This window comes from Ursus americanus, chromosome X (assembly GCF_024610735.1).
Source record: "Ursus americanus isolate L20-20 chromosome X, mUrsAme1.1.p, whole genome shotgun sequence".
In the NCBI taxonomy this organism is placed as follows: domain Eukaryota; kingdom Metazoa; phylum Chordata; class Mammalia; order Carnivora; family Ursidae; genus Ursus; species Ursus americanus.
The window spans coordinates 42456063-42472795 of record NC_142164.1 but is presented as its reverse complement, the minus strand read 5'-3'; the positions used below and the strand labels follow the sequence as shown (position 1 = coordinate 42472795).

The window sequence follows — 16733 nt, the reverse complement described above, 5'->3', positions numbered from 1 at the left end:
TCTTTTTTTTAAGGCTTTTATTTATTTATTTGTCAGAGAGAGTGTGTGTGAGCACAAGCAGGGGGAGCAGCAGGCAGAAAGAGAAGCAGGCTCCCTGCTGGAGCAGGGAGCCCCATGAGGGACTTGATCCCAGGACCCCGGGATCATGACATGAGCTGAAGGCAGACGCTTAACCGACTGAGCCACCCAGGCGTCCCTAAGCCGAAAATATCTTATGCCAAAAATGCATTTAATACACCTAACGTACGAAACATCATAGTTTAGTTTACCTTAAATGTGCACAATTACATTAGCTTACAGCCGGGCAAAATCATCTTAAACAAAGCCTATTTTATAATAAAATGTTAAATAGCTCATGTAATTTGTTAACTACTGTGCTGAAAAACGGAATGATTGTGTGGGTACAGAATGCTTGGCAGTGTATTGATTGTTTACCTTCCTGATCATGTGGCTGACTGGGAGCCTGGGCCCTTTGCTGCTGCCCAGCCGGAGAATATCTACCACATATCACTAGCCCCAGAAAAGATCAACATTCAAAAATCAAAGTGCAGTTTCTGCTGGATACCTATTGCTTTTAAACCATCGTAAAGTCAAAAAATCCTAAATTGAGCCACTGTGAATTTGGGGACCATCTATATAGTAACCGTGCCATTGTCATAGAGATAAAACACAGTCTTTGAAAAAGTAATTTGAATCTACAAATATTGACTCTAGAAATATTAAGATTGCAATTCTTGGGTAGTTCATGGAAAAATATTGCGTGTGTGTGTAGCTAGGGAATGAGTGCTCAATAAAGCAAATGAGCTAAAATGTTAACAGTAGGTGAATTTGGGTAAAGGGTATATAGGTGTTCTTTATTTTTTTTAATAATAATTTTTTATTATGTTATGTTAGTCACCATACAGTATATCCTTAGTTTTTGATGTAAAGTTCCATGATTCATTATTTGCATATAACTACCAGTGCACCATGCAGTATGTGCCCTCCTTAATACCCATCACTGACCGGCCTATCCCAGTCCCCCAACCCCCCCCCCCCCGAAGCCCTCAGTTTGTTTTTCAGAGTCCACAGTCTCTCATGGTTCATTCCCCCTTCTGTTTACTCCCCCTTCATTCTTCCCTTCTTTCTCCTACCGATCTTCCTGCTATTTCTTATGTTCCATAAATGAGTGAAACCATATGAGAATTGTCTTTCTCTGCTTGACTTATTTCACTTAGCATAATCTCCTCCAGTCCCGTCCATGTTGCTGCAAATATTGGGTAATCATTCTTTCTGATGGCTGAGTAATATTCCATTGTATATATGGACCACATCTTCTTAATCCAGTCCTCTGTTGTTGAAGGGCATCTCGGCTCCTTCCATAATTTAGCTATCGTGGACAATGCTGCTATGAACATTGGGGTGCATATGGCCCTTCTCTTCACTACGTCTGTATATAGGTGTTCTTTAAACTTGACTTATGCTGGCAACTTTTCTATAAATTTGAAAATATTTCTAGATAAGAAGTTAAAATGGAGAAAGGGACATGGATGGACACAGCGACATAAGTGGAAATCCACAGCATACTTGGGAATAAGTGAATGCATCTCTAAGATTAAAAGGTGGGGGAGTATGGTAGTTATCTCCTTTTCAGCTTAAAAACCACAGCTATAGGGACACCTGGGTGGCTCAGCAGTTAAGCATCTGCCTTCAGCTCAGGTCTTGATCCCAGGGTTTTGGGACTGAGACCCGCATCTGGCTCCTTGCTCAGCGGGGAGTCTGCTTCTACCTCTGCCCCTCCCCCACTCAGGCTTGTGCCCTCTCAAGTAAATAAAATATTTTTAAAAACCCACAGCCATAAGCTATGAATTTTTGTAAATATTTTCTTCCTTGTAAGAGTTAGCCTTGAAATAGAACTAGCTACTGCTCTATTTTTCCTTTCCTTGTGCAGACCTGTATTCCTTGAATCCAGAGTACATCCTACCCCGTCCAAGTCTGCACAAGGATCAGACATGGGAACTCACCTGCAGCTATTCTAGGCCAGCCACTTTCTATAGACCTTGCTGGCAAATGCATTCTGCTCTCATATTGCCTACTGCTGTGTCTTTAATTTCTGTGATATATTTTTTTAAAGATTTTATGTATTTATTGACACAGAGAGACACAGCAAGAGAGGGAACACAAGCACGGGGAGTGGGAGAAGCAGGCTCCCCGCTGAGCAGGGAGCCCCATGTAGGGCTCCATCCCAGGACCCTGGGATCATGTCCTGAGCCGAAGACAGACACTTAACCACTGAGCCACCCAGGAGCTCCTAATTTCTGTGATATTAAGTGAGGAATTCTCACGGCTAGGATCTATAATTAGGTCGTTTTAAACGACAAATTCAGTTAGGTAAGGAGGTGGAAGTGGAGGTCATTATCATTATCATCTGCAAGGGGACAACTGCAACGTATGTCATCTTGGAAATCTTCAAAGTTCCAGAGTTGAATTGAATGGAACAGTTATGCAATGTGTTTCTGTTTGTGAAACTTTAGTTCCTATGGTGTTGCTCATAGCAAACATGCCATCAATAACACAAATGCATCAAATGTTCTGGTTGAAAGTCATTTATTATTATTATTATTATTATTATTATTAATTATTATTATCAGCAGCAGCATCATTATCATTAGCACAAAACTAAATTCACTAACAAAAGAAAACAAAACCACACCCCAAAGGCATGTGTCTTGCTGACAGCGAGTCAATAACATTATTTTCATGTACAAGGGACAGCACCCTGAGGATAAAGATCATATCACAGCTTGATAATCAATTCAGTAATTCAGCCAACATTATTGAGCACCTAGGCACAATGGGAGATTTTAAAATGCATACAAGAATCCCTGCTTTCAAGGAGTTTTACAGTCTAGTAGGAGGTATTGAAGAACACCAACAAGAACACAGGGTCACATGAACTCAGTGACATAATGGAATCAGTGCCATGTGTGCAGTGTTCTTGGAAAGGGGAGTCACAAGAGACTAACATCACATTCAGCTGTGGGAAATCAGAAGAGTCTCCATAGAGAAGGTGGCATCTGAGCTAGGCTTTGAGGAACTGGAAGGATTTTGGCAGACTGGCATGTGAGGAAGGGGCACTGCAGGGGGAAAAATAGTGTGGGCCAAACGGGAAAGTTCATGGCATGTTCGGGGAGAGAACAGTAGTCCAGTTTCACTGGTTGTATGGGATTATGGATCTATGTAAGTGGCAGTAGTGTGATAAAATGCTCCAAGTTATATGGGGACCATATGTTGAATGGCTCCGAATGACGTGCTAAGATTTCTGATCTTTTTGTCACAGTGACTGTATTTATCCACGGCAATAAAATACGCAATTATTTGTGAAGAGATATGGTCATTTCATTTCCAGATTTCCCAGGAAAACTCAAGTGGTTTCTAGGCAATGTTATTGCCTTGCTATCAAAAATATCCTGGCAGATAGCACCAAGCCATCCACAGTACATTTTTCTCATGCAACTAAATCTCTTCCCTCAAAGTCTATTCTTTCCACCCATCTAGTGACAACACTTCTTCCCACTCCTCTATCCAGCCCCATCAGTTCTGGTGACATCTGATCAGTTGAGGCAAGTCTAATTTAGGGTTTCCAGGCCCAGCTGCCAGCCTGACTGAAACTAGAGCCCACAGCCCTGAGAAGTGAGAGTGGTGGCGGTAAGGAAAGTGAACAATATCATGGAAATGAGGCCATTTGAGAAGTTCTATGGAATCCACATCCTAAGCGTCAAGCTTAGTTCTTTGAAACTGGAGTCCCTCGCCCTCCACTAAGTTTGGTCCAAAGGACAACTGGAGGGATCCCAGAACTCACAGTGCCTAACCAAGGTCATCATTCATTGTTTCCTCTTACTGTCAAGGAATTCCTTAAAGGAATGACATTTCATCAGGGTTACAAGTTTTTTAAGGACCTCCTGGGTCTGAGGCTGTTGAAACTGTGGACAGACTGGAGTGACTTTCTCTTTCTGACCGAGGAACCCTGTTGGGCTTTGTCTGTGCCCAACAGGCTGGTAGTTGGGAACTTCTCCCATGCATTGGCAGTTCAAAGACGCTAAAGAATGGTTGTATTAGGTAACCAAGCCAAAGAAGTAAGCTATTTAGACTGACCTGGGAAGGCTTAGGATAAAAAAGTTGCCATAGCCACACTTCCTGCAGCTAGTCAGTCTTTCAGCTCTTTCTTGGAACACGACCTCCTCTGCAGGAAGTCATGGATAGCAGTAGTGAGGCCCCATGTCACGCTGGACCTTAGGATGACAAGGGAGCCTCCACGGTAGATCAGGAACACCTTTCGGCCCCGAGTGTCCCACACGTCCTGGGCAGAGGCCCACAGGCTTGGCATGCTCTGCCAGCCAATATGGGACTGCATATTGGCCACCAGCACAATCAGGGGATACAGAACTAGGCAGGTGATTGTTCCATTGACACTCCCAGACACTAAGGCAGGAACCCAATTGGGCAGACCTTGCTCTGCCAAGCCATCCTGGATGGGGTCCTTGAAGGAAAAATACAGAGCACTCCCCAGGCTGTTCCTGAGAAGGACAGGCCAGAAACCACGATAGTAGCCCAGTGACAGCCGCCCCCAAAGCCCATAAGAGTTGAATTCCTTCAGAATGCTGACGGTGCTGGGGAAGCGGGCTTGCTTGCGACCATCCTGGAGCACATTTTGCACCCTTTCAAAAGGGCTCAGTGCCACAGCCTCCACCACGCCAGACATGAGCCCTGCAGCCCAGCGGTGTTGCAGGGAGTGTGGCCCAACAGGAGAGAGAGAACAGAGCAGGCTATCGTAAGTCCCAAACAACAGAGTCCCTTGCAATGTCTTGGAGAGAAGAGGTGGGTATATTCCCCGGTAGAAGTATTGAGGGCCTTCATGCCAAAGCTGTTGCACAGCCTGTGACATCGCCATGGCATGGATTTGCTGCCGGAACACAACCTTATAGATAGGGAAAGTCAGAAAAGTAGACATAAAGTTGGAAACGGCCCCAAGGGCATAGGCCTGGGAGTGCCAGCTTTTCTTTCCTGGAGACTCTGCTCGTGTCCTGGGCTGAAGCTCCTTTCCAGAAGAGTGGTTCTGTTCCTCCATCCTGAAGACAACTGGGTACAGATAGAAGAAACTGGCAAGAGTGGGGAAAAAAGAGATTAGACTGACCCATTAAATTTGTTGGTGCATTTTCACTGCTTAGTTAGAAACAGAGCCTCAAGAAACTCAGCTCCAAGGAAAAAAGCAACACTTCGGGCCAGTTTCTGAGAAACAGGCACACTCTTAAGTCATCAACCTTGGGCGCCTGGGTGGCTCAGTCAGTGAAGCGTCAGCCTTTGGCTCAGGTCATGATCTCAGGGTCCTGGGATGGAGCCCCGCGTCGAGCTCCCTGGTCCTTGGGGAGTCTGCTTCTCCCTCTGCCCCTCCTCCCATTTGTTCTCTCAATCTTTCTCTCTCTCAAATAAATAAATAAATAAATAAATAAATAAATAAATAAAATCTTTAAAAAATAAAAAAAAAGAGTTAAAAAAGAAGTCATCAACTTCAAATAAAAACAAAGGCATTTTTTTTTCTGAACAGAGTCACCCCTACCATGTTTTACCAATCAAATATTCTAATATTCAAAGAAGGTTTGTGATTGAAGAAAATAAAACTGGGGAAAGAGGGCTCCAAAACCTATTGCACTCAACTTTCACCACATGAAGTTTTGTCTTTGATAAACTGCTAGAATAATAAGTTGCTACTCTCTTTCCAAAGGGCGGTACTATCTCACAGAGGCAGAAAGGCATTCAGAAGTTGTATTCAAATACTTTCTCTAAAAGCTGGTAGTATGGGCACCTGGGTGGCACAGCGGTTAAGCGTCTGCCTTCGGCTCAGGGCATGGGCCCGGTGTTCTGGGATTGAGCCCCACATCAGGCTCTTCCACTATGAGCCTGCTTCTTCCTCTCCCACTCCCCCTGCTTGTGTTCCCTCTCTCTCTGGCTGTCTCTATCTCTGTCAAATAAATAAATAAATAAATAAATAAATAAATAAATAAATAAATAAATAAAAAGCTGGTAGTAAATTTGGGGAGTGAGGAATCTGCCTCACCTCTCTGTCTGCAGATTTCTGCCAGTGTCCTGGCTGTTTCATGGCAATGCTCTGCTCCCCCTTCCCAATTGAGGAACCGAAAGAGTAGCTGTTCCTAGAAGGTCAGCACCAAAAGGCTCCACACCTAGCAATTTCCAAGCCTATCCTTGTAGTCCTGTAGCAACTGGGGGTCGAGGACACATGAAGGCAACTCGGGATCAAGAAATGAATGCTCAGTGTAGAACTGAGAACCTGAGGGAGTTTGTCAGGAAGGAGATAGGGCTGAGAGGACAGAGTGTGCCACAGGAGGAGACAGTGTGGGGGAGAGGCAGCACAGAGCTGTAGAGAGGAGGGAGTGGATGGGAGAAGACAGGGGGAGAGGAGGAGAGGGCACCTTGACTGGGCAGGGGATTCACGCTGAGAATGGTAGGAATGGCAGGCTCTGGAGGTTTCACCCAGAACCCTGGGCTGTGTGGTCCTGAGGGGAGGAAGGTGTTTGGGGCTCTAATTATGCTAGCAGTTGATGGCCCCTCAACAGGGACAAAGGGGTGCAGGCTCAGGCCTCGAGAGAGGGGGAGAAGCCAGGTAATGCAAGAAGCCCACTGAAGCCTCCTCTGGATTGCCACACCCAGAACCTGCCAAGAAGGGCTTCTCCTTCCAGATTTGTCCCCATCAGCTCCTCCCTGGCTTCTTGCTTCTGCTCCATCCCTGACCCCACAGTCTGACCTCACAGCCTCCCTCACAAGCCACACACTCTCTCTCAGTGAGGGGACGTGGAGGATCAGCCTCCTGTGCTCTGCCAGCACCCCTCCCCTAACCCTAGGACCCTATGTTTGCCTTAAGCTTCCCCTCCTTCACCTCATGGGCAGAAGGAGACTGGGAGGGGCCTTCAACCTCAGACCCTTTAGCTGAGAACTGGCCAGGAGCAAAGGCTCATGAGGCCCACTCTTGCATCCCTCTGGAGGCACTTCTGGGCCCCTGGCGGCCACCTCTGTCTCTTCAAAGCCAAAAGAGACCTCTTCCCTACCCCCAGGCCACAGGTAGCTCTACTCAGGCCCCCAAGGCCACAGGCACCCCCAACATTCCCCAGATCTACTACCAAGGAACTTCTTTCCCCAAATCTTACCTGCACCTAAATAAGGATGGGTAGTGAAGGAAATGTTTGTCCCCTCTTCTATCTCAAAGTGCGGTAATGTTCCACATCTCTGCATTTTCCTGAGTAACCTATAAACATGTGTTGACTGACTGCATAAGGCAGACGGACTTAGCAGAAAAACTGGGCTAGGATTTGGCAGACTAGCATTCCAAGTGCCCGTTCTATTATCAACTTCCTTATGACCTTTAGAAATTCATTGAGATATGGGAGCCTCATCCATCTCAGTTATAAAATGAGCCAAGGGGGTGAAATGCTCCCTAGGCATCCTCGTACTGTGCACGTCACTGGGGGCTGACATGGGGGAATCTGGGCCAATATTTTGTAGCAGAATCGTGCTTTTCCATCTTCAATTCCTTCTGCCATTTTTGCCAATCATTTTCAGGAATTAAAGGTGAACGGTAATTTAGAAACACCTTAGCTTAAATATCTATTCGTCATCTTATAAATGTAATTCTTCCTCTTTTGTGGGGGAGGAGGAGAATCCACTTTTCCCCCATGTATTCTCCTGTTATGATGCCGGGCTTAGGAGGGCAGAGATCCAACACTGAATTCTGTCTCTATCCCTTAGTTGCGTGACCTCAGGCAAGACACTTCACTCAGTCTCGGTTTCTTTAGTCATGAAATGGCGACAACAGGCCTACCTCAAAAGGTTGTTGCAAAGATTAATAAAATAAAATGAGATAAAGTGGTTAAGCATCCATGCCATAGTGGCCTGGATAAAAAGTATTTAAAAAAAAAAAATGCTTCCTGACTTCACCCTCTGTCTCCACAGAGCATGTGCTCCTGCAGGACACTCTCAGATCAGCCAGAACCAGATGAAGCGGTATGGCGGAACAAATCCTGTGTCTACAGGGGAGGCAGGGAAGACCTTTCTTCTGCGAACACAAAGATGTTCTAGAAACAATTCTGGATGGTCTGGCCCCTTGACATAAATCCCAAAGTACAGACCACAGAATGCACCAGGAATCAGCATTGAGCCGTAGCTATTCCCTAGACTCTGTTGTGCCTCCTATGTTTCTAGCCTAGTAAAGTGAGCCCAGGGGGTTCCAGACTGCCCTGGCCTGTCTAGTCCAGGACAGCCTGTGTGACCACCCCAGGATCCAGCCCCATGTTTATTTGTTCCTTCAGGGCCTCCCTCAGCCAGTCTTTGGTCAGCTCACAAACATGCATTGATCATCTACTAAATCACTGTGGGTAAATTACTACGAAGCTAGAGGTGAGTAGGATTTGGTACCTGCCTTCAAGGGCTTGGGAATCTAGTGGGAGAGACAGGTTAACAATAAGCTAAACTATACTGGAAGGCAAAATAAAGGGCACACTAATCAAGGTCAGAGCAGGAAGACAGGAGCAATTTATTCTACCTGGGACAGGGAGCAGCCAAGAAATTTCTCTGAGGAGGGGCATCTGACTTGATCCTTAACCAATGAGCAGGCTTTCATTAGGTGGAGGAGTGAGGGCAGCCATTCTAGGCTGAGGAAGAGGTCTGAGGCACAGACAGAGACCTAAAAGCATAAATGGTACAGAGCTCTGGGTGCAGGCCGTGGGAAGGAAACAGAGCTGCGGCTGGCAGAGAGGAGAGGATTTAGAATAAGGGCCATATTTGTTTTCCCCCACTGCAATGTGGTATAGCATAAAGACACAGGCTCTGGAGTCAGACAGCCCTGGGTGTGAATTTCACTGTGCCACCTGCTAGCTTTAAGACCTCAGCCAAGTCTCTTCACCTCTCTGAGCCTCAGTATCCTTATCTATAATGATCGTCATGAATCTTGCACGAGATGAAGTATATAAAATTCTCAGCACAGTACTCAGTATATAAATTGCTCCCTAAGTTATATTAGTAGTTTCATTTTTTTAAAAAAAAAGAGAGATCCCAGAAATAAAGATTAGATTACAACCACACTTTTTCTAAAGGCTGAAATCAGTCTACTGCACTGGGTCTTCCGCAGAGTTCATTATAAATTGCTTGTTTGGGAGACAGCAGAGCAAAGCTGTTCATGGGCTTTGGAGTTTGACAGCCCTGAGGGGGCTGGAGCCCCACTGTCTCCATTTGTGTGACCCTGATAAAAGTTACTTAACTTCCCTGAAACTCAGGTTCCCTATCTGCAAAATGGGATAACAATGCCTGTCTAACAGGGCTGCTGAGAAGCATAATGAGATAACAGATGGAAAGTTCCTGGCACAGAGGAGGCAGGCAGCCAAGCGAGGCTATTACTGTTTCAGCTGAAAAGCTTTATGCCCCTAACCTTCAAGCTTTTAAGGTTTCTTTGTCAAAATTGGAAAATGTGGTCTCATTAGAGCCATGAATCAGAACACGCTCCCACACATGAGGTCAGAGATAAGGGATGCTCTGCATCCAAACGGAGCCAGCTTAGCAAATCCCTCCCAGCCTTGCCTGAGGAGTTCCTCGCTTTGTCTGAAGGGTCCAGTGCAGGAACATTTACACAATCCATTTCCTTTCTTTCTTTCTTTTTTTTTTTTTTGGTCAGAGCTCTAGGATCTATTTGTCCTATTTGATCCCATCTCCACCAGCTGCAGATCACCTAAGTTGGCAGTGAAGCTAATTTAAACACAGAACAAGAATCTGCTGAGACCCAGGGTCAGATATCATGGTACTGCGGAGCAGAAGCCAAAGTCTGAAGGAAACCCTAAGGCTACCGCCAGCATCACCCTGACTGTGTGAGGTGAGCCTTCTCTCTACCTCCCACACCCTCCAGCCTCTACCACCCCTCCCACACTGTTCCATCCACAAGAGAAAGGCCATAGTTCTCAGAGAAAAAGTCCTCATCTACAAATTTGAAGTGTTTTACTTCAAGGAACCCTTAGGTATTGGGTTTGTAAAAAAGAAGGCAGAAAGGAGCATCAGGAGAAGGACCTTGGCAGGTTGAAAATGAACCCAACAGCAGTCGCAGGGCGCGCTAGATTATTCATTTGCTTCCAAGCATCGGGAGTCCAGAACAAACCCCGCAGGGGGCCTTTGAACGACAATTTACATCAGGAAAGTAAGACCAGCTCTCCAAGAACCAGAAGTCAGAGAATATAGAGAAGGTTTCCCAGCTACTGGCTTCAGAGCCCTTGATTCAAGCTGGCAGCCCTGCAGGACAGCCCTGCATGCCGTTTCCATGGAGTTGCTCCTTCTCTGGGGCCAGTGATGCCAAATCCAGCAAAGGAGAGGTCCCCTCAAGAGCTCACAGAAGGGCAACCTAGCAACCTGTCCTCAAGCCAGGAAATGAAAGAGCTGTATCAGCGGTAGAGAGCTGTGGATCAGGGGTTAGGTCAAACTGTTTCATTTCTCACACTTCTTCCTGAAGTGCAAGTTGAAAGAGGAAGATGTTACCAAGAAAGATTGTAGGGGAATGATTCTTAAACCATTTATGGGCCACAGACTTACTTGACAATCTCCAAAACGAAGGACTCAGAAAAATACACAGAGTCCAGATTCTTCGTAAACCGTTTCAGAAAGGACCCTGGGTAGGAACCTCTGCTCGGTGGAGGTACGCTTCATGACAGGTGTGCTGCGGGCACATATACCGGCAGCAGGCCATTTACTTACTACCCTCGGCATGCTCTGGTGTTTTCAGCAGTTATTCATAAACTTCTCTACACCTCAGAATGAACTACAGTCCCGGTTAAAAATATAAATCACACTTCCCACCCCTAGTCCTAGTATATCTGAAACCCCCAGAGGTGGAGCTTGGGAAACTGCCTTTCTAACAAGCTCTCCAAAATCATTTTGAGGCAGCCAGTCTTGTACCCACACTTTGGTTAAAAGCATGGGTTCTGGTGGCAGAAAGATTTGGTCCAAATTTTGGCTTCACCTTGTAATTTCAGGCAAGTCATGTCACCTCTGAGCCTTGTTTCCTTTGAGCTCATAACCTGTACAAATGTTTTACTTAAAAAAAAAAACAGGCAGCTTATGTAGTATAAAAAATGCAGTAAAATGAAAAAGAAAAGTGCTTTAGTCTCCTCTTCTGTACAATGGTTACTGCAAAAGTTGCCTCCCACTTTCTCTACTCCCTGCTGCCTCCCCCAGCCCCTCTCACTCAACACTACCATCACGCTAAGACTGTTGGTGGGTTTGAGACCACTGACGTAAATAATCTCCAGGCAGCTCAGCCGGGCAAATAGTTAGCATTAGAACAAGAGGCTTGGATGCAAAATCGGATGTTGAAACTTACTTGCCGTGTGATGCTGGGCAAGATGCCTAACCTCTCTGTTTCCTCATCTGTACAATGGAGATTAATAGTCCTTGCTCACTAGTTCTATATAGTTCCAAATGAGCCCTCCCATCTCCACTTTGGTTTTTCTTTACTAAGCCTCGATCTGACAGTAAAGCGGAGTGTTTACAAGGGGCGTACTTTGAAATCGGATATGTCGACTTGGGTGTGAGCTCTCAGCTCGGCACTTCCTAACCACACTGCCTTGAGTGCTGAAGTGCCCTCTCTGGTAAAGCGGCACATCGCTACCTCCTTCACAGGGCTGCTGAGAAGAATAAATGAGATGTCCGTGCAAGTGCATTCGCACGCTGAAAGTGCTCCATAAATGCTTTCTCCCCTTCCCCCTATACAAAGGTGAGGGGCTCTTATTGTTCACTTGATTTCTGTCCCACCTCGTGTTTAAGGCATCCGGTCTCAAAGCGCAGAGGGAGGAGAGTCAAGATGGAAGGGGTGAGGGAGAAAGAAAGCGAAGGGGAAGCAGCAAACTCACGGGTAAAATGCAAATCGGCCCGGTCGGTGCGTCCGAGCTGCACTTGACACCGCGCTGGCTCCCGCGCCCGTGTGCCGCAGCCCCCGCCGGCCGGCTCCCCCCTTTTGCTAGCAATGGCCTCGCGGCCGGAGGCTGAGAGGGGAGGCCGCCCCCGCGCCCCGCTGATTGGCCACGCCGGCCCGCTCGTCAAGCTCTTTCGTGTCAATGGGCAGAGGCTAACTGAAGCGGCGGCTGCTGGGAGGGCCCAGCCGGTGGGCGGGGGCGGCCGCGGCTGCCGTGGGAACCGAGCTACCTCTTCTTGGCTACCCCTTGCTGGGCGGCTGTGCTGTGCAGCTCCATCCGGCAGCTCCGGTTCGCTCAGCGGCGGGAGAGTCCTCATCCTTTTCCCCTGCAGGGCCGCGGGGACTGGAAGGCGGCATCCGCAGCTGTCCACGCCTGAGCATCCGCTGCCCACCAGGGGGGCACAGGTAAAAAAAAAAGGGGGGGGCGATTGCCCGGCGCGCAGAGAGGAAGGGGAAGCTCCACCTGTACTGGGCGGCTCCCCTCTTGGGGAATCGAGAACTGCGAGGTCGAAGAAGGAGCACTCCCATGGCCCCGCTGTGCTGAGGGAGGAGGTGGGGTTTTGCTGGATGCTGCCAAATGGGTAGGATTTGCCTGAATTGAAAGGAGGGGCCGTTTTCAGGAGGGGTCGTAAGGGACAAGGAGGAGATAATCACAAGCTGTCTGCTTTGAACCCCCTTTGCATTTCCCCATCTCTTCCTGGGGAGGAATATGTGGGTGTGCGCATCCAACTCTTATTCCCTTTCTCCGTGGCAGGCCATCAAAGCCAAATCCGAACTTGAATTCTGTGCAGGCGATTGCAGAGCTGGTAGGCCAACAATTTCCCGGGGGAACATGTAATGGAAGGGGTCACTTTGACTCCTATTCAGAAGGTGGGAGAGGGAATTTTCTGTCTGAAGATGGGAGATGGAATTTTCCCTTCTGGCTACAGCGGAGGTGGGGGTGGAGGGAGGGAGGGGGATGAGGGATGAAGCTGCTTCTGACCATTCCCTTCTCTGTCCTGCCCTACGCGACGACGACGCAGTCTTGACGCCCTGAGGACTGGGATCTGCAAACCCCACTGGACGGAGGTCAGGGCTGGGATCTGCAACCCCCAGTGGACAGAGGTCGACCTACCCCGAAGGCGAGCTTTCTCATGGAGGGCACCTGTTGCAGAGGCTGGAAATGAAATAAAGGCGTGTGCTTGTTTCCGAGCTTACGTTTTATAATCCGAGAAATAAGGGGGGAAACTTTGAGAAGGGTGTGTGGTTGAGATCTGAAACGTGAGTTTAACAGATACCTTTAATTTTTTTTTTAGTATAGTTAACACGCAATGATTTTAATGGATATCTTATTATCACAAATCTGTGAGATTTAGACCATTGCGCTCTATTTTGAGAGCCCAAGAACAGCTCCACACACACTATTTCACCTAGAATCCAAAGCAACAGTTGCCCTCCCTCCTGGAGGACTGGCCAGAGGGAATAGATGGAACTCCAGAAAGTACTCTGCTAGCACAAGGACACGTGGTAGTTCCAAAAAGTTGTAATTGCCAGTCTCCCGCAGGGTATTTTTGGGTCAGTGGGCAAATATAAAATGTACTGCAGGGTGTTCATTAAAGTAGAGCAACTGCAGACTACTTCCCTGCAATATACTACCTTATTGACCTTTTTTCCCCTTTTTCTTTACAGTCCCTATTGAGATACAAGGAAGGCAGAGCCCGGAAACACTGCTTTGGGGATTCCTCCGACAGATGAGGCTTTTCTAAAAAGCCTGCGCATCTTGTTATATTCAGATAGACTACCATCGTCTGTCATGGCTAGCATCATTGCACGTGTCGGTAATAGCCGGGGGCAAAACACACCCTTGCCACCTTGGGCCCATTCAATTTTGAGGTCCCTGGGGAGGAGTCTTGGTCCTTTAAGGGTCCACATGGCTGAAAGAAATGTGAAGTTGTTCTCTGGGAGAGTGGTGCCAGCCCAAGGGGAAGAAACCTTTGAAAACTGGCTGATCCAAGTCAATGGGGTCCTGCCCGATTGGAATATGTCTGAGGAGGAGAAGCTCAAGCGCTTGATGAAAACCCTTAGGGGCCCTGCCCGGGAGGTCATGCGTTTGCTCCAGGCCGCCAACCCCAATCTAAGTGTGGCTGATTTCTTGCGGGCGATGAAACTGGTGTTTGGCGAGTCTGAAAGCAGTGTCACCGCCCACGGTAAATTTTTTAACACTTTGCAGGCACAAGGGGAGAAAGCCTCCCTTTATGTGATCCGTTTAGAAGTGCAGCTCCAGAACGCTATCCAGGCAGGGATCATAGCTCAGAAAGATGCCAACCAGACTCGCCTGCACCAGGTCCTTTTAGGAGCTGAGCTAAATAGGGACCTGCACTTTAGGCTGAAACATCTTCTCAGGATGTATGCAAATGAGCAGGAGCATCTTCCTGATTTCTTGGAGTTAATCAAGATGATAAGGGAGGAAGAGGACTGGAATGACACTTTTATGAAACCAAAGCGGCCCAAAAGGTCTGAGCTCATCTTGGAGAGGGCAGTGAGCCCTGTAGCGTTTCAGGGCCCCCAGCCAATAGCAATCAGCAGTGCTGACTGCAATGTGATAGAGGTAGATGATACCCTTGATGACTCAGATGAGGATGTGATTCTGGTGGAGTCTCAGGACCCTCTACTTACATCCATGGATGCCGCGCCCCTCAGGGGCAGTGCCAGACCTCTCGATCCAGTACTGGTCATTGATTCCTCCAACAGTTCCTGGGCTCAATCTCCTTCCACCAGTGGGGGTTTGGGGTATAAGAATAATGGTCCTGGGGATATGCGTAGAGCCAGGAAGCGAAAACACACAATCTTCTGTTCCTATTGTGGCGAGGAGGGCCACTCAAAGGAAACCTGTAACAGGGAGAGCAACAAGGCCCAGGTGTTTGAGAATCTGATCATCACTCTGCAGGAGCTGACACATACGGAGAAGGAGAGGTCAAAAGAGGTTCCTGGCAAACACAGTGACCTCTCTGGGCCTCTAGTAAGGTGCTACAATGAGCCCTAAGTGAACCCTTAACTATATTCAGATGAGCAAAACAGTGGGGGGGAGGGGAGTAGACTTATTTGCATTAATTCATCCACAATATGGCTTTATTTTGGGCATAAGAGGTCTTGGATACCACCAAAGTGGAGGGGATGGCCTCAGCTGTGTCCCTGCTCCCTCCTCTGTCTGCCTAAGGGTCTAGTCTGTGTGTGTGTCCATTTCCTTGATGATTATTCTATTTATGAAAGGAGTATAACTCTGTTAAACCTTCACAAAATGAAGGAAAATACAAATTACCTGAAACTCTCCATCCTTATATAAACATTGTCAGCCTTTCGATGAATGCCTTTCTAGATATTTCCCTGTAACTGTGTACCCAGATAGATATATGTATACATAAGTGATGAAATATAAGTGCTGTTCTATACTGTGTATTTTTCACCAAACAATATATATTGTGGAGTTCTATGTCAATGAATATACATAAGCATTAAGTTCAATGTCTCTGTGTGTGATGTTACGTTTAGGAATATAGAAGAAAAAGAAGAATCAAATACAGAAGCTTTAGTGGGGGAGGGTCATACTGTGAAGTGGAGTTTTTACCAACCTCATTTACAGATGAGGAAAAGGGAAGCTGAAATGGGCTGAATTTCTCCCCAAAATGCCCTTATCCCAACTGACCTGACTCCTAGGTCAGGGTCCAATCTGCACCCACTAGTTAGTATTCCAATGCTTTCTTCTCTAATGTATCCTGAGGAATGTGATGATGGACAGGGGTAGGGGCAAAAGTGGGAAATAGGTATTTCAGGGGTTCCATTCCTGTTCCCTTTGGGAAGGAGCAGAGTAGATTCTTTAGACTGCACCTACTGCTGCTTCTGGACAATAGCTGGTAGCATCAGTAAGACTGTCCTTTGGGCTGACACTACCCTCCACTTCTTCCCCCAGTACTAAGAAAGCAGCTACTCAAGAGAATTTAGTACCAGGAAGCTGAGCACCTCCCAAGCCTCCCCCTGGGTTATAAGCTAATGGACACCAGCAGCCCAAGGAGTCGAAGCTAACCTTGTCCTGATCCAACAAATGGGAATACCCAAGGAAGAATGAAAAGCAATCTGGGTGTCAGGGCATATGAAAAAACATGGGAATTAGAAAGCCCATGTACCCTTTCACAGAAGAACCTTCCTGGACACCTGCTCCTGCCCATCTGGCCTCAGATGGGAGATTAAAAATGACCCTCTGTCCTTAGGGGTCCCCATTCTTTGTAAGCATATCAGTTCCTATCCTTGTGAGCAGGACAAGGTTGGTGGGGGATGATTTTATTTAAGGCAGGGAGTGGAGTGGATTGAATGCAGACCTGAGGGAGTTTGTCAGGAAGGAGATAGGGCTGAGAGGACAGAGTGTGCCACAGGAGGAGACAGTGTGGGGGAGAGGCAGCACAGAGCTGTAGAGGGGAGGGAGTGGATGGGAGAAGACAGGGGGAGAGGAGGAGAGGGCACCTTGACTGGGCAGGGGATTCACGCTGAGAATGGTAGGAATGGCAGGCTCTGGAGGTTTCACCCAGAACCCTGGGCTGTGTGGTCCTGAGGGGAGGAAGGTGTTTGGGGCTCTAGTTATGCTAGCAGTTGATGGCCCCTCAACAGGGACAAAGGGGTGCAGGCTCAGGCCTCGAGAGAGGGGGAGAAGCCAGGTAATGCAAGAAGCCCACTGAAGCCTCCTCTGGATTGCCACACCCAGAACCTG

General features: G+C 47.4%; 2 protein-coding genes across 3 annotated transcripts; one reads left to right on the top strand and one right to left on the bottom strand.

The window, feature by feature from the left end:
• Window positions 1-2569: 2569 nt before the first annotated feature.
• SLC25A53 (solute carrier family 25 member 53) lies at window positions 2570-14757 on the bottom strand. 2 transcript variants are annotated; one of them, XM_045779397.2, is made up of 2 exons: window positions 14651-14757; window positions 2570-5138 (listed from the first exon to the last, which is right to left on the bottom strand). In XM_045779397.2, exon 2 carries the CDS (start codon window positions 5105-5107, stop codon window positions 4187-4189), a length of 921 nt encoding a protein of 306 aa, XP_045635353.1. In that variant the 5' UTR covers window positions 5108-5138; window positions 14651-14757; the 3' UTR covers window positions 2570-4186. The 2 variants fall into 2 exon arrangements, with proteins under 2 accessions (XP_045635353.1, XP_045635352.1); XM_045779396.2 differs by lacking the exon at window positions 14651-14757 and adding an exon at window positions 11934-12060.
• ZCCHC18 (zinc finger CCHC-type containing 18) lies at window positions 12195-15496 on the top strand. The gene is made up of 4 exons (XM_087859457.1): window positions 12195-12400; window positions 12750-12801; window positions 13018-13168; window positions 13664-15496. The coding sequence occupies exon 4, from the start codon at window positions 13788-13790 to the stop codon at window positions 15015-15017; it is 1230 nt and encodes a 409-aa protein (XP_087715583.1). The 5' UTR covers window positions 12195-12400; window positions 12750-12801; window positions 13018-13168; window positions 13664-13787; the 3' UTR covers window positions 15018-15496.
• The last annotated feature ends 1237 nt before the right edge of the window (window positions 15497-16733 follow it).